The 21993-nt window shown below is 55.6% G+C and overlaps 2 protein-coding genes across 2 annotated transcripts; one reads left to right on the top strand and one right to left on the bottom strand.

The window, feature by feature from the left end:
* Positions 1-496: 496 nt before the first annotated feature.
* On the top strand, positions 497-12832 carry TGME49_233245 (hypothetical protein; the record flags this gene model as incomplete). The annotated part of the gene is made up of 7 exons (XM_018780355.1): positions 497-2976; positions 4039-8916; positions 9543-9609; positions 9965-10013; positions 10415-10513; positions 11480-11669; positions 12131-12832. The coding sequence occupies exons 1-7, from the start codon at positions 898-900 to the stop codon at positions 12830-12832; spliced, it is 8064 nt and encodes a 2687-aa protein (XP_018636787.1). The 5' UTR covers positions 497-897.
* Positions 12833-14367: 1535 nt separating this feature from the next.
* TGME49_233230 (RNA-binding protein 8A family protein) lies at positions 14368-18894 on the bottom strand. Its single transcript, XM_002368141.2, has 5 exons — positions 18072-18894; positions 17377-17521; positions 16131-16214; positions 15454-15561; positions 14368-15048 (listed from the first exon to the last, which is right to left on the bottom strand). The coding sequence occupies exons 1-5, from the start codon at positions 18135-18137 to the stop codon at positions 14963-14965; spliced, it is 489 nt and encodes a 162-aa protein (XP_002368182.1). The 5' UTR covers positions 18138-18894; the 3' UTR covers positions 14368-14962.
* Positions 18895-21993: the final 3099 nt, after the last annotated feature.

The following is a 21993-nucleotide window of genomic DNA, read 5'->3' as shown; positions in this document are numbered from 1 at the left end:
GAGAATGGAGAAGGAAAAAGGAGCACCAACGATGGAAAGACACATAGAGAGAAGCAGAGAGGAAAAGTCAGAGAACAGGGGACGAGCGAGAGGAGGAAAAGAAAGAGACACGGAAACAAAGAGAGAAAGAGAGAGAAACGTCCATCTGCTAGGGAGGGTCGTGTGTATCTTCGCTCTACGAGCCCCGAGACTCACTGCAGTCGAGTTGTGCGGAGGAGGACAGCGATCGATGTCGACCGCCTTCCTGAGCTCCCGAGAAGCTGCAGAACCCCCATGATCCAATAAGCAGAAGACCTCCTGACGGCTCGAAGCTTGAGTAAAGAGCTACTTTTAGCTCGAGACAGAGTGTGTGTCAGTATGATCTGTCTGAGAAGAGATCCCGTGTAAAAACGAAACGAGAAATCCACCGCATGTGCATGCGCTTACTGCATGCCGTGTGAAAAGCTTAGAAAGGATTTTCTTTCTTCCTCAAATGTGCGCAAGAAAAAGTGAGACTGTGCTGTGGCAAACAGCCAGTCGTGAAGAGGCTTCTTCTCTTTCCGCTAGGGGCGAAGCAGCTCTCCTTGTCTTGCCCCCCTTCCCAAATCTGCTCGCCGTCTCTGCAGCTCTTCCACTTTCAACGTTGACGCGCGGAAGAAAATTGTCCGCTTTTTTCCTCGCCGTGTTCACATTTTTCGAGGTCTTCACCCGCCTCAAACAAGTGAAACAGACCCGAGCCTTTTCGTCATGGCGCTGCAGGGAAGGAACGCGATCTTTTCCTCGTCTCGTCCTGTATCCGTCTCCAGCTAAACTCTCCGCTTTTTGTCTCTATTCTGCGTCTGCTTCTCTTCACCACACCTCTGTGTCTCTCGTCACTTCTCAATTGCTCTCTCGTCCAAAACTCCCTCTACTGCCGCCATGTCTCCCTCAACTTCTGCCTCTACTTCCTCTCCTTCTTCCTCTTTCTCTCCTTCCTCTTCCTCTCCTTCTTCTTCCGTTTCTGGAGCACAGCACCCAGTCACAAGGTCTTCTTGTGTGTCGACAATCAGACAGGAAGTGAAGGCGTTCGAGGTCGCACTTGTCGCCTTCCTCAGAGCTTCGGCCTCGGCTGTTACCGCTGGCTCGCGTCTCCTGGCTGCTCGTCGCCAAACCCCACAACCTACAGAGGCACCTCAGGCAGAGCGTCCTTCCTCTTCTTCCTCCCCGCCGCCATCTTCTTCTCCTGCTCTCCACGTTTCGCTTTCAGGAGGCACTGCTCGCAGCGCAGTGGCGGTAGCTGTGGGTGAGGGCGAAAAGCTGCTTGCCGCCTCTCAGACTTTGTTGCACTCTCTCTGTCTCCTTTCTCCCTCTGCTCCTTGGATCGATGAAGCGCGCGAGAGGGAGGAGCCGCGAGCGGCGGCGGCGCCGTCGACAAGCGAGGAAGCGAAACGAGGAATCGGCTTGCAGATAGAAAAGCCTGTCGTGAAGCTCGCTGCTAAAAAACTGGCTGCGAGTTTCCTTTCGCTTCACGAGCTGGCGATGCAGCTGGTCTCCTTCCTCGAGCGATTCGAAGCGAGGCATCCCGCGTCTTCTTCGCCTTCTTCAGAAATCGACGCACGAGCGTTTCGGCCGCTTGTGGAAGTTCTTTTCCCCGTCTTCGCCACACTCCTGCTCTCCTGCCAACGTCTCCACGAGGTGTACAGACAGCGGCGCTGCCCCAAGGAGGCCGATGCCGCTTCTTCTTTCCTTTCGTTCCTCTTTGGCGGGGCACTTGTCCCGGCCGTTCGTTTTCTCTCTCTTGCATCTGTGCAAACGAGCAGCGGATGTCTTCGTGAGATTCTCGCTTTCCTCCGTCTCACCCTCTCTCATGCCTGGCCTCTCCACCTTCTCGCGCACATCGACGCCGCTGTCATTGCTTCTCTACCGTCCGGCTCCTCTCCTTATTCTCCCTCTTCTTCTCCCTGTTCGGCCGCCCCTTCTCTCTCTCCTGAGTCTTCTTCTTCCTTGTCTTCGTCGTCGGGTTCCGGCGACGGAGGCTCTTCCCCCCCCCGTGGCGGTTTTCTGGAGTCGTCTTCTGTTCGTCTCTCGCAGCTCGCGGCTTCCTGTTTCCTTCAGGCGATTCCGCGCGTGCGTGGAGAACTGCCCTGCGCCGTCGTCCTCGGGATCGCTCTCCACGAGCTTTTGCAGCTTCTTCGCGCGTCGGCTGCACTCGATGGGGAAGCGCTGCTCCTCGTGCTCCAGTGTCTGTACACCTCAGCAGACATCCTGGATCTCCCGCTCTCTCTCGCCGTCTCGCCGCCGGGAGGGCACCATGCCTCTTCTGCGACCGCTCCCGGCTCGCCCCACTCTCTTCCCTCGCTGTTTCTCTGCTCTGTTGGTGGGCCTCGGCACCCAGCACAAGTCGCGGAGAGCGAGGAAAGCCGGCTCTGGACCCGCGCGCTGACCATACAGTTGTACCCCGGTGTCGTCACCGCGGTGTCGACCTTCCTGCTGTCTGCCAGCGGTCAGCGTCCTCGCGCGCTCGCGCTGGCTCTCCTCGTCCTCGCACGGTGGATTTCGGCCCTCTTCAGAGCTGGTTCGCCACGCCCTCAGCAGCCGCTCTCTGTCTTGCCTCACCCGTCGACCTCTCCTCGCTCTTCACCGGAGTCTCCAGGCGCAAGTACTTCATCGTCTTTCCCTTCGCTCTTTGTTTCGAGCGGTGAGGAGAGGCGCGAGGCTCAGGAGCACCTGGACTGGCTGCGAGGCTTGACGAAGGACGCCCCTGGGACGCTGCGTCGACCAAGAGACGCCCACGGTGCGGAGCTCGGCGAGGAACATGGCGAGGCCGAATCCCCCGCGAACAACGCGCAGGCACACGCGCGACAGACGGACAAAGTCTCCGGGTTTCCACTCCTGGCCCAGCTTCAACAGGAAGCTGAGGAAAGGCGGAAAACGCAAACACAGACGCCTTCAGAAGCAGAGAAACGCTTGGAAACGCTCCTGCGAGAAGCCGCGAGACACACCTCCGAGAAACTGCTTGTAAGGAGGGGAATCCGGGACCCAGACGTCGCAGGAAAGACTCACGGAAACTCGGCCACTGGGTTGACACACGTTACGAAGTGAATGGATGCCGACGGAAGCTTTCGGATTCATCAGCTCGCGCTTGCTGTCAACGAGAGCCGTCCCTGGCGCAAGCTTCTGATTTTCTGTTTCGCTCTCATTCAGTCTCTCCACGCCTCCCATATGTGGGTCGCGACTTCTGCAGCGTGTCTGCCTCATTGCAAGGAGCTTGTTCTACGTCTTTGTCTGTCCGGGAGGTCCGTGAGTGTCTGTGTCTTGGAGTCCATGCGTATGTGTATTTGTGTGGAGGTGCTGAGTCTCCATTTGATACCTACGTACTCACTCAGATGTCTGTCTACGTACGTAGGAACGAATCTGCCTTTTCGGGCATCAGCTTGCCTCGGCCTATGGCTGCGTCGCTTGTGCATATACGCGTAGAACCTTCTGCACTTCTCTCTAGTTACCAGTGACATTGTGGAGTGGCTGCAGGATGAAATGAACACGAGAACGGAGCCGTTGAAGTCTGGAGCGTGACGACGGAGGGACAGCAAGCTTTCCACAAGTTCGTTCTCTCTCTCGTCTGTCTCCGTCGTTTTTCCGTTCGTTCCCCATGGTTGCGAAAGCTCTCTTTGAGGGGTCGTTCCATTGGCTTCCTCCAGGCACCGCACACTAACCTCTGCTGCGCTAGCCGAGTCGCTTCAGCTAGCTACAAACACACACACGGTGTGGCGTTATTCCATCGTTTTCCAGATCCTTTCCATCCAGGCGCCTTTGCCACCGTGTTGTCTCCTCGCCTCAGATGCAGCCTGTCTCTCTCAAGACGCCTGTCGCATTTCGTTTCACTCGGCCACAGTCGATGCATGCATCCGTCTCTCACTGTCGCAGTGAGGCGGCCTTTCGTGTCTCGGTTTTCTCACAGTCCTTGTGCCCCTTCTCCGTCTGCCCCCCCCCCTCCCCGTCCCCCAGCGCTTACTCACTTGTGGTTTAATCTCCGTATTGCGTTGGCCTCTGTCCTTCCGCTGCCACTGTCTCTGTCTGCAGAGCCTCTTGGGGCCGCTGTCTCCGCTGCCTGTCAGCGACTGGCGCGTCCGACTCGCCCGGCTTTGTCTCGCTGCGAGTCTGGTCGGAGGGTGTCGAGAGATCCTCACCACCACGAGTGTCTCTGCGGCAACCGATGTGCTGCTGCAGTCTTTCGCAGATGACCAGGAAGATCTGGCGAAGCATGCGCGAGCTGCGTTGACGCATAACCGTTTGTCGCTTCCTTTTGCTTTCGACCATGCGCCTCTCTCCTCGTATTCTTCTTCCTCGGCGTTCCACGCGTCTCCACCTCCCGATCGATGGCTCTGCGACCTTCTGTGCCCGCACCCCTCCGACGCGCGCGCGTCCCAGTCCGGCCCTCTCTGTTCTTCCTCTTTCCTCTACTCAACCGCGTCTCCGCTGTCGTCCTCCTCATATCTGGCTTCCTCTGCATCGCCTGCCGCTCCTCACTCTGCTCTCTCTTCCTCCTCTGTGGCTTCTTACGCTGTCGGCTGGGGTGTGTGTGCTCCGAGTTTGCCGCCTGCAGTTGCTGACGAGGAGATTCTGGGGGGCTTGAAACTGCGATTTATTTCCTGTCTGGAGGCTGCAGCTTCGGCGGCGCTCGCGGTGTCTTCGCCCTCGTCGTCGTCTACCATGCCCGACTGCTCTCCTTCGTTCAGTCCCGCCACGCGTCTTCGTCGCCAGCAGATCCTTCAAACGGAGTTGAAGAAGGTCGGCGGCTACCTGCGACTCATGGCGGCTTCGTCATCCCCTTCTTCGCCGTGCTCCACTCCCCGCAGAGGGCGACAGCCTGCTCCAGAGCCACTACCGGAAGGCCTCTACGACAGGCCAGCTTTCGGCCCCTTTGGCCTCGAGAACGAAGCGATTTCTGAGGAGGAAAGGACTGGCTTTCGACCCAACCTCCACGCATGGCTCCTCCCTTCAGAGCGCCTCCTGTGGAGCGTTCTGAAACTCGCTCTGGCCCAACCGGCAATTCTGTCGCAACGCATGCAGCACCACGGCCTCGTGGAGTCACGGGCCTTCTTTCGCTGTGGTGACGAGGCTGCTACGACCTCGGTAACGAGCTCAAGAGAGAACGGAGAAAAGGAGACGCTTCTTCTTCTGCCTCTCCAGCTTCGCGCGCTCCAGGAAGACCCGCTCTCGTGTCGGCTTTTGCCAAGGGCTGGCCGCAGACGCCTGCAGCGGGAAACAACTGTGAAGACGCCGCCCGCAGGAGGAGAACAAGAGAGCGAAGACGGGCGTCCAATGCAGCGTTACACTGGACGATCGGGAACCACGGATTTCACCCCGGGTCACTCTGACATTCCTTTGTGTCCAGGCTGCAGGCACTTTCAACTCTCCCAACGCCGTCGTTCCATCTGTCGCTGTTACTCCTCTTCCTCTTCCTCTCCTTCTCAGTCCGCTTGTTCGCATGCGTGTCGCGAGTCAGAGTGGAGTTCTGCCTGTGCTCCGGACGAGGCCTGCGACCAGCCGCGAGAAGAAGATTTTGACGCGCAACTCGTTTCTCCGTCTTTCCAGGGCGCCGGGGGAGACGAAGCGTTGGGGGGGCTGCTTCGCCAGACGCTGGAGGCTCTCTTCGCGGTGCTGCCAGCGCCATCGCGCTCAGCGCTCTTCTCGGATCTGCTGTCCTTCCTTTCTTCTTCGCCGGAGTCGATCGAGGCTGCCTGCTCTGTCCCTCCAGCTCCCGCAGACGCGCAACCTCTTCAGAAATCGAAGCACCTTTCCACCAGTTCTCCAACTTCCGAAACGCAAACAGGACCCGCTCTTCCGGCCTGGCTCAGACGCGCCTCCTCTCAAACGACGCAGAGTCGCCACCTCGCATCTGCCGATGCACGCTCATCTCCATCTTCTTTCTCTGCCTCGTCTTCAACCTCGTCTTCTGCATGTGCTTCACCTTTGTCTTCGTCTAGTGCTCGTCAGACCTTTTCGTCTTCTCTGTCTGGGTCTGTCTCTCCACCTTCGTCCGTGGGCAGGTCCTCTGCGTCTCCGTTTTTTCAGGAGGACTTCGTGGACGCGACGGCCCGAGTGTCGCCGCTCTCCCGCTCGCCTCTCGGCCTGCTCCTGCTGCTGCGCTGTGCGAGTCTCTCTGCTCTCTCGGCCGCTCTGCGCGCGGCCCTGCTCTCGCTGAGCCACTCCTCTGTCGAGCGAAGAAGGCAGACAGGCGGCAAGCAGCGCCAACGTGCTCGAGAATGCGCGAGGGCGAACAGCCCAGAGACGCGTTCCCAAGGCGAAGCCGGAGACGGCGAGTCGGAGACTGCATCCGATGCCCGCGGCTGCATGCGACGCGCGGGCCACCAAGCGCAGCCCGCAACGGCTGTCGCCTGTCCGCTCTTCTGGTGTACGTACACCGGGGTCGGGGGCCAACTTGGGCGCGAGGAGGGGCAGGCGCCCGGGCCTGTTTTTGGGGAGACGCAGGAGTCTGCGCTGAAGCACAAGAACGGGGAAGAAGGCGACGACGCGAACGCGTTCTTTTGCGTGAGCAATGTCGAGTTTCTCATCGACCTTCTTCTCGACGCGAATGCCGTGGTGGCGGGAGAGGCGCAGGCAGACAGCCTGACACGCGCACTGGCGTCAGACGTCAGCGAGGCGGTGGAGGAAGAAGGCGAAGGTGCCTTCCAACATGAAACAAAAGGCGCCGAAGGAAAGCCACAAACCCCAACAGGCGACCGAGGCGGACCCGCAGCACAGATAGAGGAACGATCCGCTGCGGAGTCGAAGAGAGAAGAGCGCCAGGCAGGAACAGACGCGACGAAGACCCTAGCTGCCGAGTCCGTTCTCCTCGGCGCAGACAACTCTGGCGTAACCGTGAGACAGCGGCAAGGCATCCGCGGACGCGCGCACTCCCCGGAAACAGTTGTCTGTCCTCAAACTGAAGACCAGGAGGGAAATACCAGAGAGAAAAGCGAACGTGGAACAGGACAAGACGAGGGCGGGCAGGGCGAGCAAGAGAATAAAGCCCGAGGTTCAAGTCTTTCTGCGAACCGAAACAGAGAAGAGAGGGAACGGGAGGCGACGCTGCGCCGCGGGCGCGAGCGACAACAGCGCAGACGATCAGCCGCGGCCGCCATCTTTCCTCTTGCTCGCGCCCTCGTGAGTTTCTACCGGATTCTTCTTCTCAGGTGTCTCGACCTCGCGCTGCAGCTGTTGGGCGACCTTGGCGAGCATGCACGCGTCGCGAAGCTTCTACCCTTCCTCCTCTTCCCGCTGTACAGACACCTTGGCAGCCACTCCAGTCGCGCTGTCGCAGCCGCTGCGTACTTTGCGCTTCTTTCTCTCCACAGCGCCCTAACCACGTCGGAAAATACACCCGTTTCTCCCCCACCGGCCTCCTTCCCTCGCGTTTCGCCCAGTCGTCCCTTCGCTTCCTCGTTCTCTTCTTCTCCTTCGTCTTCGCTTGCTTTCTCGTCTTCTCCGGCGACTTCACCTCTGGGGTGCCTTTTGTCTGTGCACGGCGACCTGTTGTTGGATGCCGTGGCGGACTGTCTGCATCGTCCCCCTTCGTCCGTTGCCTCTTCTGGCTGCCGCGCTGCGCTCGCTGTCCCCGCCGCCCTGATCGCCTCCTCCGGCGGTCCTGCGCCCCGCGGCTTTGCTCCCTTTCTCGCAGCTGTCACCGCCGCTTCCGTCGGGCCGCCCAGGTTGGCCGAGAGCGACGTGGCTGCGCTGCTCCTAGCGCTCGTCGCGTTTGCGCCTCCCGCGATGCTTCCTGCGCTCTCCGACCTCGTCGAGCTCCTCTTGCAGAGACAGTCGCAACTGAAGCAGGCCCAGCTGCAGAGCGTCCTCGCCCGCCTCTCTCCGGCAGTGCTCGGTCCATCGCAGGGCGTTCGCTTCGCCATTGAGTCTCGCGCGACGAAGGCGCTTCAAACCACCCTTGTGCACGAAGGCGGCGGCTTCGAATGCCTGGAGAGAGAAGAAGGGGAGACGCCGCTGTGGCTGTTGAGAGTTCTCGCAGCTCTCAGTTTCCTCCTGACGAGACGGGTGGCCGATGACCGATGCCACAGAAGACGAAATCGGAGAGCGCGGCGCGGACGAGAAAGAGCAGCGAGAGGAACAGCAGGAGAGACAGAGGGAGGGGCACAAATCCTGGAGCGCGGCGCCGACCTGCCGTGTGGGCGCTCGCATGCCTCGCCTCCCGTTCAGGAGGATGTACACCCCGGGGCGGCGTCGAGGTTTGCGGAGCTTCCGGCCCGGTTTCCCCCGCCCTTTGCGTGGCTGCTGAGTCCCGCGCGACTTCTCCGGGAGAGAGAAAAAGAGCAGCTTCTCTCCGGACGGCGGACGAAGGGCCTTTTGGAGTGCGGAGTGAAGGACGAAGAGGAAGAGGGAGCTGCGACGCGGCCTGTCAGTGAGGCGTCCGCGTCGTCAGAGGACGAGGCAGAGGAAGACACGCACGAAGCAGACATGCCATTGTGGGGCTTCGATGAGGACCTCGCAGTCGACCTTGAAGATGAGGAAGCTGGGGTCGACCGTGGAAACGACGCACTCGCCACGTTCACAGAAGCTGAAGGGAAGGCGCAGGGCGGAGAGGTCGACGAGGACCTTTTTCTCGAGGAGATGAAGCGCGTTGCTGCTACCGGGAGCGACGGCGACGTCCGCGGCGTCTTGGAAAAGTGGAAGCACAAGCTCCTCGCTGAACAACAGAGAGCGAAGACGCGAAAGGAGGAGACGGGGAAACACGCAAACGTGTTAAAACCGAGAAAAACCTGGGCTCAGCTGGGTCGATACGGAAGTCTCAGACTACATGCGACGCGCATCCTCATGCGCGTTCGCCTCCTCCTCCACACCGACCCCCGCCCCACTGCTGGGGTGTACATACACCTCACGGCGCTTCGGTGTATCTACGTCCTCACAACCCGGAAGCGGGAACTCCTTCCACGCATCCACGAGGTACATTGGCAATTCGTCTTTCCTGTGCATCGATTCCTTTTCTTTCCGTGGTCGTTCGTCTGTTTTAATCTACGTTTCATACATAAATATATATATGCGTATGGAGGTACAAAGTCATGTGACAACTTGCATATTAGGTTCTGTCCATTGCTTCACGTTTTCACTCCGAATGTATCGCAACAGTCTCCATATGCAGATCTACGTGCCCCACGTATATCCTGGAGAATGAGTCAACATATATATATATATATATATATAGCAGCGTTACGACTCTGTCTCTACATGCATAGGTGTTGTGCCTCTTTGTGGAAATGCATTGACAGTGTGACGCCTCTGTTGCGCTGCAGGAGTCTTGGTTATGTCGCTAAAACGCTCTCTCCAGTGTTCTTTTCGGTAGTCGTTTTTGGGGGGTTCGAGCGAGAGGGGACGTCAGAAAATGGGTTGCCTGCCTTTCCTGAACCGACACGAAAACGCGAGAGTGGCCTGATATCCGGTGCTGTCTCTCCGAATCGTTCAACTGGGCTTCTCTTTTTTTCAGTTGTTTTCGTTTTGTGATTCCGCGATACTGCGAGGCTGTGTGTCTGCACCTGAATCGCACGCGCCTGCATGTAAGCATCCTTTCGCAGATCTGGCCCTCGCTACTGCCTTCGCTCGGCCCTTCCGCGCCGCCGCCGGTCCTCGTCATCACGCTGGGTGAGAAAGCGAAAATGTGACGTGAAGGAACGCGTCGCAGAAACCGAGACTAAGAGGGGCTCTTGTCTTCTTTGAATCAACTGTGTGTGCAACTGCGTGTTTAGGCAATCAATTAGGCAATTCAGCTTAAACTCTCTCATTCTCTTCTCACACGCTCACCGTCTCTTGAAGGGAAGAAATGTAAATATATAAGTCGGTACATAAGCATGTATGTATGTATGTATATTTACATATATGTGTGTATATACATACAGGAACTGCACATGGTGACAGACACTGACGTCCCCACTTGGCAAGGTCCATGTAAATCTTTCTATCTGGTGTGCTGCATGTGTCGGTTTTTTCTCTTGTTCAGCTATCATCCAACTGATGGCGGCATGCGCTGGGAGTTTTGTGAGAGAAAGGTGAGTTTTTTCTGTGATTCTCTCTCGACTTTCGCCATTGCCGTCCAGTGACTTGTCTGTCCGTTTGATTCCTTTCTTGTTCTTGCACCGCATATTCTTCGTTTTCTTACCCCCCTCTTTCCAGACTCGCTCCCCCCTTGGTGTCCCGGTATGTCTTCTGAACTGTTCGCCTCCGTTCCGCAGGGTCATAAGCAGTCGTTGTTCGGCGAGCTTCTTTCTTCCACGTTTGTGTGCATGCGCGTCGGCAGCAGCCATGTGTCGGAGCCGTCTGCCTCTCCTTGCCATCTTTCTCTGACATCTAAATCGTGGTTTACGTTCCTCTATGCTGGTCCTAGTGTTGGCCTCAGTTGTCGACGGGACACCGCTGATTCTCCTTCCTTGATTCCTCTTCGTTTCCTCAGATTCGCCTCGGATGTTCTTCCACCTCTCCTCCTCCGCCTTCGTCGCACCTCCCAGCCGGCAGGGTCTCGTGAGGAGGCAAGTCGCACCGAAGCATTTAAGTACGTCGTCTCTCTTTTTTCTCGTGTGTCTTTTTTCTCTTTTTTCTGTCTCGTCTCTCCTCGTCTTTTGCCATCGCTGCTTCCCTTTCGTTCACTTCTGAATCCCCGGGTCTCTCTGTTCATCAGACATTTCCGCCTTTTCTGTCTGTGTCAGCAGCGTGTGGTCCCTTTCCCTGGCGGGTGTGAAACCGCTTCAAACGGTCCGCCAGACTGGCTACCCCGGCCCTTCCTCTGCTCGCAGTCAAGGGATCTAAACTTTCGAAGGTTGTCGCGTTCGCGATGGTCTCTCTCCACTTGCGCTTGGATCTTCTCCCTCGCGTCTCTCTCCCGATATGCAACTAGACATCGCTCGCGTCGTCGCGTTCGTCTTTTTCGCGGCGTTTCCTTTTCTCAGTGCTGTGCCGTTTTGTCTGTTCCTTCTCTCCGCGGTCCACGTGGAATGCATGCGTCGCTCCTTTTTGTTTTCTCCCTGTCTCTTCAACTGGCGTGTCTGCACCGGGTAGGAGCGCATGCATGCCTTTCGGTTCGACGTACGTGCAGCAGCTGCAAGAGCTCCTGAAAAGAGGCAATGCACACAGTTGCGTTTGGCTCGTCTGCATTACTGTCCATTCCTGCCTAGGTTTCGCCCCCGGTTGTCCTGTTGTCCCGCCTAGCGTAGAGAGGAGAAGCAAGTCCTTGAGGCCTATAAATCTTTCCTCGTGCTAGCTGCTGGATTTGCCAATTTCTGACGATTCTTTTCCGAAAGCATGAACTTTGCTGATGGTTTGGAGCAGGTGACTCCTCGACGCCTTGAGTTTCCGAGAAACTCATACAGCCCCCGCAAAGCGTCTGGTGGTTCCTCGCATCAGGCGCCGACGCAGAGCCGTGTACTGTTACCGACCCCGTGTGGCATTTTTTTCGCAGCACTTTCACTCCTCCGTCTTTACTGATTTCTTTCCGTTTTTACTGATTTCTTCTCCAATTCAGACTTGGACACGCGTGGCTGTCGCTTCTTCTTCTCCTCGCGACCCCTTCGAATCCGGAATCTTTTCTCTACTCGGTCTTGGGAGAAGTTTTATTTTCTGCATGCTTCCATCTGCACCGAGACGCTGCGTCGTGTCTCCGAGCGCAGGCTTGTCGCCTCCTCCGTCGCCTGAACTGTATCGACCCGCAAGTTGTAAGGTGTCGCCGGAGAAACTCAGGAACCTTTTGGCATTCTTCGAACGGTTACTCTCAGGACCTACATTTCCAAGACGACATCTCGGACTCCACATCCAGCGGCTGCCTCGAAAATGCCGTTACAAGGAAAACTCACTGTCAAACTTTGTAGAGATCCCTCGCGAAACACAGTCTGCAACGATCACGTCGTAACCCTGCTTGAGAAACACATTTCCGTATGCTGCTTCTAGAAGCCGCAAAGTCGACCTTTAATTCTGTTTTGCGAACATTCTTCTTCAACATCTCTTGCACCCATTCTTCCCGTATAGAGTGCAGGCGGCCATGGTACGGGTACTTATTTGCAAGGGGAGCGCAAGGTCACTTCGGTCGATTCGGATTTGTTCACTCTCTTGTCAGAAGGCATCATCCCTCTCGGGCGCTTCTGTCGCTTCTTGCTGATTCTTTTCTGCGTTGCTGCAGCCTCTCTTTGTCATATCCACTCTCACCGAAGTTGCCTCCCGCCTCCAGACCTCGCCAACCGCTTCGTCTCTCTCTTCTTCTTCTACTTCAACGTCTTCTCTCTGTTCCTCTTCTCCTTCCTCGTCTTCTTTCGCTTCTTCTGTCTCTTCTGCTACCTGCTCTTCTCTTATTTCGATGTCTTCCGATCGCTTGCTGCGCCTGGTCAGCTTCTCCACATATCGTCGAAACCTGGTGTCTGTCGAGACCTGGCGGCGCGTGGCGGAGGCCGCGAGTCTCAGCGTCTTGGTTGAGCTCCGAGACGAAATGCAGCGCGACCAGAAACTCCACTTTCTCTCAAGTGCGTTCGCAAGCCGCGTCACCGACTCTGCCGGCGCGCAGCAGCCTACGGCAGAGGCGGCGGGAGCCTCCTATGAGGGCCGACACGACGGCGACGAGACAGGGCAGAGAGAGGTTGAGGAACTCGAGGTGCTGACCGCAGAAGCCCTGCAAACCCCAGCCGCTGCATGCAGCGCCGAAGGGATGGAATCTTCAGAGGGCAAACGAAGAGTCCGAAGAAGACGAAACGAAGCCGGATGGGCTCAACGCTCGCTGCTCTCCGTTCCCTACGGGCCTCTCGGCGAAGGCTTCTTGCAGATGCAAGCAGACCAAGAAGAAAAGAAAGAAATCCACAACATACGCGAGAGATGCAAAAGGGCCATTTAGAACCAATTGACAGGCCGTCAGTTCTGCGTTGTGGATGCACCTTTACTCTCAGTCTCGTGGCACTGGATTCTCCGTTCCTACGTCTTTGCTGTGCAAACAGTCAAGACAAGAAGGAATGCAAGAACTTGTCGACATCCTGTATGCGACACTGGCATGTCATCGGAGTTGTGTTCTCTGCTTTGTTTAGCGATCGTCGGGCAACCCGTGGATTTGCCGAACGAGAAAATGGGTTCATGTCACGCGAGGTGTTTCGCCTGTCGATACTGTCAGTACCTGGCTGTGTGCCTAAACCGGAAAACCTAACCTAGGAATTAAGGTGTGTAGCAAGCACGCAACACGATGTGTGGGCCACCGGCAGCGCACGAGAACTTGGGTCTTGTGAACAAAGGCCTTCAAGATGTAAACCAGACCACTACCTGCTGGTTACACTGTTCATCTTGTATTCTAATAGAAATCAACTCGATACACTCTCTGTGTTGGAAGAAACGAGAAAACACGAAAAACGGTACAGTGGACGCGTTTCTGCCCTCCGACGGTTGCCTGAGCACGAGGTCTGAGGAACCGCACCCAATCGCCGACTGCGTTCGTCCCAAGTGCGATACGCATTCTGCTGGTGGAGAGTGAGAACAACGAACCAACGACACACTCGAGACGCGCTCCCGAAGTCGCAAAAAGCAGTTTCGCTCGCGCGTCAATGTCTCAGGGCGTCCCGCAGAAGGGTTTAAAAGCAGCTCTCCAAGTTGTAAAAGGCGTCTACTCCCGTTCTGAGAGCTGTCTAGCAGTGCTGGAGCGCAGCTTGTCGGGTGTACAGACACCGACAAAGGACAGCAGGCGCCATCTGGTTGCCTCTCAGTTTCGTGTGCCTTGTGGTGCCTGTTGCTTCACGCGGAATGGGTTCCAGGGGAAATCGGGGCGCGACATGTTTTTGCGTCGTTTCTTCTTAAACGTGGGTCTGGATCTACAAGCGCATGCACGCGTCTTGGCTACCTGCGTTTCCACACCCGTGTCGGAAACCCGCCTCTCTGTGGGAGCAGACTCCGAATCTCTCCTCTACTCCCCGCGTACCCTCTTTCCTCACCACAAACAGAGTCCCCAGAGGAAAAGTGGAATATTCTGTCGGCCATTGTTCCGAAGCTGCTCCCGGATGATCGTGTTGGGTAGGCGAACTAATCATGTGTCGTAAATACAGCCAGTCTAAGCCCCTTTGAGTTTCACGAGCGGAGTTGCATAGCCGCTTCCTTTCCCTAACAGAATCCGTGGACGATCTCTTGGTTCGCTGCACGCCACCACCCCACTGGACTGCTCAAGGCAAACTGCTGGACAGGGCCATAGTACAGGGATTATCCATCTTCAAAGGTTTACCCTTTAACATGGCGAGCCGCAAGCGCCTCGAAGCATGCCATGGGAGGGACATCGGCGACTCGAGGTGCTCGTCATCTCCCGCCTCTCTGGTGTACGTCCACCGCCCTCTGAGCCTCGTCGCCAAGGTGGAGACCACTGGCCCCGCCCGCAGAGCTTCGCGGGCCTCGACGCACTGCCATTTCTCGGGTGAACAAGAGGGAGGTGAAGTTTGCCGGCAAACGAGAAGTCAGGAGAACGCCACAATCTCAGGACGACCCGCAGGAGAATACGTATCTTCGACCGAACTCACAGCAGCGCAGAACACGATGTGTATACACACCCGGCAGCGCGCATAACTCGCATTCGACGCCGGAGCGTGTGCCCCGGGCACAACGGAAGAGAGGAAAATGCAAAAAAAAAGAAAAGGAGCGTTTGAATCCAATACATGGGCCATTTCTCCCTTCACTTGTCAATAGCACTAAAGGCCGCTTCTCGACTTCTCGTTTTTCTGAGAGGCGGCCCACGACAAGAAGGCAAGTCCCTTTTCACGGGCTAAGTCCTGCCCGGTGATGCAGACGTCTGAGTGATGTGTGGCACTTTTCCCTCCAGTTTTCCTCGCTTTTCCTCTTCGCGAATAGCTCTCTTTCTCTCCCGCTTGCTGTCGCTGCCTCCTTTGGCGGAAACCCGTTCTACCCCGTTCGCCTCCCCTTCTGCCGAAATCTCTGTTGTTTCTCCTAGATCGCATATGGCGCTGCGCGTCAGCGTCGAACGTTCGTTTTCCCTTCTCCGTCAGCGACGCCTCTTCTCGTTCGGTGCCTTGCTGAACGCCCAGTCCACGTACACTGTCTGACCCAAGAGCTGCTGGTTGTCCATGCCTGCAGGATAAACGCACGCAAGAAAACAAGACTCCTCTCGTCACCGGTGGGGAGATCGCGAGACAAGGAGAACAAAAGGACAGGGAAGAAAAAACGAGACAGGAGAAAACAAGAAAAGCAGAAGCGGAGATAGGAGAAAAAACAAATCACAGAAAGGAAAACAAAAAATCACAGAAAGACGAGGGGAACATGAAGAGGGGGAGAACACGATAAGCAACACGGAGACAAAACAACGCATATATGAGGATGGGAGAGGCAGAGGAGATGCAGAGGAGATGCAGAGAAAAGGTTAGCGAAGCAGAGAGCACAAGCGACGAGGACGGCTGGAGGGGAGAGATAAAGCGAATAAGAGAGAGGCAGCGAGATGAGAAAGGTCATGGAAATGCATGTGAAAAGCACTCTCACCTCTGATAGCTGCCTCGGCTTCTTCAAATGTTTCGAATTCGATGAAGGCGTAGCCCTTGACAAACCCTGTTCGTCGGTCGAGGTTCAGGTGGAGGTTTTTGATTTGGCCTGCACCAGCCGCGACCAGGGACGAGCGCAAAAGGTCGCGAAAATGTGACGATGAAGAAGGCACACTGGATACGAGTGCCAGCCTACGCTAGATCCGCCGCGCAAAGACGACCCAGTGAAATACGTTCCGCCATGTGGACATTCAAACACTTCACAGCCCGTAGAACCCCAGAACGCCCACTGCTGACGGCCGTAACTGATGGGCACGCAATAAGGACGAAAAAACGACGAAGTCGTGAAAGACAGAGGTCGACCAAAGCAGACAAGACACAGTGAGCTAGTTCGTGAGCAGCATACATACTCAAGTGGTACACTCGCCGTGGGGTCGTACGCTATCGACAGGCTAGGATCGTACACGTCTGTCGCCGCATGTGTGCCAGGTATGTAAGAAACCGAAGTCGTTGTGTTGTCAGACTTCAGTTCTTGTCTGCTGAATAAGATGTTGAAGGGACAGAAAACGAAGAACCAAAAGAGACCAGCCGGGACGCCAGAACAGCAAGCTGCTTGGTGACACGACAAAAGAACTTGGCAAGGACACTCGCGCGAGAAAAAAGAAAAAGCCGACCTACCGAAAGATTCAAAGTTCTCATGGATGTCTTCCTCCTGAGCTTCCTCGTGCAGATTGCGCACCACGATGATCCATCCCTCTACGGCTGCGACAGACAATAAGAGAACGACGTTGAAACGCACGAAAATAAAAGTGTGTCTAGTTCACATCCTCTAACTTGAAGGACGCGAACGCCGAGGTCCACAGCCTACGCCTTCCCCAGCATGCTCACTGCCAAGAGTCTACGCCTCGTGACGAGGACACACGCAGAGAAACGCGTAACGGAAACCTAACAGAGAGGAAGAACAAAAAACGGAAAACTCATAGACATAGCGCACTCCGCAGAGCCAAGAATAAAGGTCGCCGCAGCATGCAACAGGAAACGAAACAGGCAGGAGAAACGAAGTCTGGCCGAGCTTTTGTCTGGTGCACATAGAACACCCGACAGAGGGCTGGCCTGTTTTTGTCTGAGAGCGCGCGCCGTCGTGAGGGTCGGTGTCTCCAGCATCTGAGTTCTACGTCCTGTCAGCGTGCTATCAACTGAGCTGCGTGGCGCGTCATGCAATCCTTCATATCGCAGCTGCTGTGTGCTCCACCACAAGCAGCGGAACACTGAAATCCGTGAAGGACCGCGTCGAACATAGGCAGTCGTTCTGAGATGCACACCGACAGTGTCACGATTTCCACTTGTTCACCAGGGCTCTTCTTGGTGAGACATGTGCGGGAGCTCGCTCTGAGGTCGTCAGGAAAAGAAAGGATAAATGGCTATGTTAACACAGCAGCTTCGGCGGTTTCGTGGAATGGCAATTCCACAGTTTCGCGACGAGGGGCACAACCCCCAGACCGGCACCGGAGGCGATCTGCGTCGTCGACGCATGCAGCGAGGATCCCCTGCGGCAAAAACTTTATCCGACTGTACCAGCTTCCGACTGAGACTTGGAGCGGATTTCGACAACACCACGCTGTTACCTCTGTGCTTCAGATGATGGTTACCACTCTCGCGTCTACCTATAGATTTCGGAAGCATCTTGTGCAGTTGCTGGTGTTCAGCACCGTGTTAAAGAACAAGCAGCAAAACGGGACTTAAGAAATTTCGCACCATGCCAGAGTCGTTCGCTTTCTGAGTGCGTTGCCTCCACGAGTGCTTCGTTGACAGGCATCGGCCTCTGCAGTGTGAGAGCGAAAAGCGCTCTGTGATTGCGCTGTACCCCCCCCCCCAGAGGCCAGCATGGCTCTTCCAAGGCTTTCTCTTGCCTGTTTGAACCTACATCGAGCCGGTGCAGCTCCCTTGGACTTCTCGGACTCTCGTCGAGTGCTTGTCGCCCCATTCTGCTCCTCGAGTCTTTCGAAAACTCCCGCCTGACCGCTGTAGCGTCCGTCAGTCTCCCGTCCTCCCTCCTTCAGACCTCGACCCTGCAAATTCACAAGCACCAGCGCGGCAGGCGAGGGCGAAGAAAGTTGCATGAGTGACGGCGTTGCGAGTCCCCCCTTATTAGCGGTTGACGCTTTTATTAAACGTTCTGGAAGTGCCAACTTCCGCCGCGGTCGTGCAGCCATCCAAAACATGTGAACCATCGCAGGACCGAGAAAACGTCCCCCCACAGTAAATCAAAGACGAGGCTAATGGTAAGGGATGTGCCGCTAGAAGAAAGGAAGGGGAGCCGGAAAGAAAGGTGAAGAAGATCTCGAAAAGAAAAAGAGACCGGCGAGGAATTTTAGGGAGACGGACCCAGGAGAGGTGCAAGAGGAAGTGGACGCGAGAAGAAAAAGCAGACAGGGGGGAAGAAGATCGAGAAATACAAAGAAGAGGAAACGCATCTCGAGAGAAGACGCGAAGGCAGAGACGTGCGGGAGGAGGGTGAAGGAAGCGCATAAAGAGAACCGCAAATCCCCTTGTGAGTTCGTCGAGGCACGGACGGAAGGAAAGAAAACGGGGCAAGAAGAGACGCGAAAGAACCCCCACCTTCTGCTTCCTGCTCTTCGAGGCTGAAGGAGAGCGTCTGTCGACGGTCATGTCTACATCCGCCATGTTGTTTTGGAGCGACGAAGGGAGACTGTCTGGTGGAGAGAAGAACGGTGGAGCACGACGCTCAAGGTGGAGAAGTCGGAGGAGTGAAGGAGGATCGGCAGGAAGGATGCAGAGGGGAAGGGGCAGAGTGAGATGCGGCAGGTGCTCTTTGGAGAGAAGAAAGGGGATGGAGACGGGCGAGAAAAGAGAACAGAAGCGCACACGAGTCTGTGGAAGAATTGAGGAGCATCAAAACAAGAAGAGGGGTGCAGCGGCCGCAGTGCAAGCTTGTTCTGTGGGTGTTTCCGAAGGGGACAAGCAGTTCGGCGATCTGGAGGCAAGACTCTTCGAGTTTCTTGTCTATCGGAGATGCAGGATACGAGAAACCGGGTGGATGTCCGGAGTTCAGGAGAAACGAACCTACACGTCGCGCGACGGGGAGATGGGAGAGGAAAAGGAGAGACAGCCCGCAAGTCAGCGGGAGGAGGCGAAGAGAAACAAAGCGGACGATATGAGGGTGAAGCCGAGAAGAAACACAGAGAAAACCGGAGCAGGAGAACGCAAACGTCGAAGAAGGATCTGAAACAACAGAAGCTGGAGACACGCGCTGGAACGTGGAGGTTGTCTCCCGCGTGTTCCCTTAAAGAGAAGTTCTGTCCTCCAGAAGGTGGCGTTGCGTTTTCACAGCGACTCCAGACGACTCAAAGCAAATATTGCGGCTGCCTACGCGATTCCGTCCCGTCCTGCACTCTGTATTGGTCCTGCCGCAAAGAAAAGCCGAGGGAAAAGCAGTGAGAAAAGGTACGCGCGCTCAGAAAAGCGAACTGCCACTCGCCCTGCCCTGTCCTCAGCGCAAAAGTCGGAGGCGCCCGCAAAGTGTCTCTACGCGTTGAATTGGCTGAGATGCTTTGCTGTCGACAAACGCTGACTAAAGCGAAGATTAGGTGGGGTTTCGCCACGGTGTTTCCGCTGAGTTTACAAGGTGTTGCTTCAAGTTGGTGTTATCTCCTCTGGGACCACTCTCAGAAATCGTCTTTTACTCGGTACGGAGCCCATTTGAAGTGCAAGGTCTCGGCTCGGAAAGCTCGCTGAAGCAACCAGGCAGTTTAGGGCAGACGATCTGTGCGTGTCACCTAGGGGTGCTAGAACGGGCATTTGGGGGATAATCCGACACACGTTTCCTTCGAGATTGTTTACGTTTCCTCTCTCATTCAATCAACTTTGCGTGACACGCGTAAATCTGGGATTCTGCGGCTGTGGAGCAAAGAGTACCGAGCTTGCGGTCGTGAGGCTACACTGAGCTTCTTGATTCTGTGTGCTACTTCCCCGATTGGTCTTGCAGCTTCGCGAGTTGCTGTCGCCTGCATAGAACAATGGTTGTGACGAGAATCATATGCAACATGAGGTGACTCTGGGCAGCACGCAGAGGAAATAGAGTCGCGCGTTGGTCTCTGGAGCTTCACCCTGTGTCCAGTTTGATGTGGCTGTGCTAATTTAAAACAAGCAGAGTTCTACAGGGTATGGGCAGTCACAGCGTCGGGCAAAAACAGGTAGTCCCTCTGCTGTTGCTTTGCCGCTTCTCGGAATGTGTTTAAGTACGCCGAGGGGCATGTTCTCTGAATGAGCTGCACGTGTATAGTTACATGGGACGATGGTCCTTTCGGTCGCTCTCTTCCGAATGCAAACCACTTTGGATCAAGAGAAATGTAGAAACAGATGGGCTCTCACGTGCGTTGTTTTCTGCCCACGATTCCTTGGTGTGAACGCATTTAGGGTGTGTGGCCGAGCCTAGCATTCATCACAAGATCGCGTTCTTCATTGGACGACCAAATAAAAACACAAAGTTAGAAGTGGTTTCGAGAGAAGACACTGGCACCCACGAATTCGCCGTAGGCCTCGTATACCAATAGAGTGAGCGTCTGAATTGCCGACGGATAACTGCTCCCCATTTCCCCATGCGCGATTCATGTTTGAGGCGAACGAGAGCTGTAGGGAGAGCAACTGATGCCACTGAACCAAAGTCACGCACTGCCTAAAAACTTCAGCTAGGGTGGTACGCCCGACTCAATCGAGAGCATCTCCCTCGAGTTCGTCAGCTGGCGTGTGGAAATCGCTTCTAAGCGGTTACCCTGGTGCCTCACTCTGTGCCAGGTCACCGGCGGATTCTTCTTGAAAGAATGAGGACAGAGGAAACATCGCCCTTGATGGAACTGCAGGAATCTTTCCTGGTTCGCTCCTTGAGGAATATTCTTCTCAACCGTCTTCCACCCCGTCAGAGAACGGCGAAAATCCGTACCTCTAAGTGGCAGCGTTCCCTTCTCGCGCCCCAGGGTCAGCCCTCATTGTACACTATCCCAGCGCTGTTCGAGGAATGGACAAAATGTAGAGTCGAAGCAGAAAGAAGAACCAATGTTCTAAATCGTGAGCGATAATTTCTTTGATGTTGTGTTGGATACAGTTGAAACGATGGTGTACAGGAACGAAAGGCGCCACCGGGGTCAACAACGCTGATTCAGCCCCCCCCCCGAGCCTTGGTGCATCACCCCAGATTTCTTGAGGGCGGTAAGCCAGCAGAATCCAGCGTGTGTTGCTATCATCGAAACGAGTTTGGCACTGGCACACTCTGTACTCGCCGACCTATTCTCCGGTGAATCGTCGGTTCCACCCTGTCACGCTGCCAACTGTGTATCTGCCAGGGGCTGGATCGTGTCTTACTGCTGAATCTTTGTCGCAGCTCCATCCGCTGTTCATAATCGAAACAAGGGACTTGCTCGCGCTTTCGTTAAACGGTTACGTTTACGTACCTATGCCTTGTGACACAAAGACTGGCGGCCTCCTCGCCTACACCATGTGACGGTATGCTGTCACTCGCAAGTCTGCGATGTTGCGCGGACGCAGGACGAATGCTCTCCAGAAAAGAATTGTGTTGGCTTCCGTGAATCGAACGTATGTCACACCCTGTAGTCGCCAGTACGCAATGAGCAAGTAAAAAGTGAACTAAACCAGCTTCTTTGATTTATTCTGCAGATCCGCAGTTTCAAAAAGAATCGAGTCTGAGACTTTGAACGACAAAACATCACAGACGCGTTGATACCCGATGCGTAATTGGTGACTATGCGTCAACAGAGTACGCTGTATATCTCTGTAGAGTCAGCGAGTTTCCCCCTACTTACTCCATACTCTCGCGCAAGGAAAGAGGGGAACGCCGCAGGTGGCTAGTCCGTTTTGCCCACTGTCACAGAAGGTCGTGCGATCGCATTACCTCGGGGTCCACTTTGTTTTCCCCTGCATCTCTATTATATTTTCAGTTGACATTACCTGTTTTTGCAGAGATGTTGTAGGATGTCGTACAAGAGAGTTCCACATCCGCGACATCTCGTCTCGCTCCGTCCCGTTGTCTGCCGAGGGAGCGAGACGCGGGTCCATTTGTGTCTCATAGTTAGACTCATCTGGGAACAGCCCAAATCGGGGCCTAAAAACTGTATGGGGTTTTTGCCTGCACGGTACGCTGTACCTACGGTTTTCCTTCTGCTCGCACAGAGAGGGCGTTTTCATTTTTTCTTCGTGCACTGCCGATTGTGCCGGGCGTCTTTGTACTTAACGCTTCTTGTAACAGAGACGGTGTCCGGCTTTCTCCACAGTCAACCTTTTGAAAAACATAAAACAGGGCAAGACTGTGTGCGACGGGCCTAGGACCTTTCTTCTGGAAATGGTGTTTCTTCACGTGTAAAGTCCTACCCTCGCGTTCGGTTTACTTAGAGAAGGTGGCGGACCCACTACGGGGCAACGGGTGTTCTTATTGAGACACCGAGGTCAACAGCCAGTTCACGGCACACGCTTGTACGGACTCTCTAGCTTCCCAATCTTTTAGCGAAGC

This window comes from Toxoplasma gondii, chromosome VIII, assembly GCF_000006565.2.
Source record: "Toxoplasma gondii ME49 chromosome VIII, whole genome shotgun sequence".
NCBI lineage: Eukaryota > Apicomplexa > Conoidasida > Eucoccidiorida > Sarcocystidae > Toxoplasma > Toxoplasma gondii.
Note: the sequence above shows the minus strand (reverse complement) of the source record. Positions and strands in the feature narration are given on the sequence as shown.

What these genes read in the sequence shown, in the direction of transcription:
- TGME49_233230 (XM_002368141.2), bottom strand. Translation starts at nt 18,137, where the DNA reads ATGGCGGATGTAGACATGACCGTCGACAGACGCTCTCCTTCAGCCTCG. An exon ending in GGGAGCTGCACCGGCTCGAT is followed by an intron (nt 16,215 to 17,376) that starts GTAGGTTCAAAC and finishes TGTCTGTCGCAG; the next exon opens with CCGTAGAGGGATGGATCATC. An exon ending in AGCCGAGGCAGCTATCAGAG is followed by an intron (nt 15,049 to 15,453) that starts GTGAGAGTGCTT and finishes TTTATCCTGCAG; the next exon opens with GCATGGACAACCAGCAGCTC.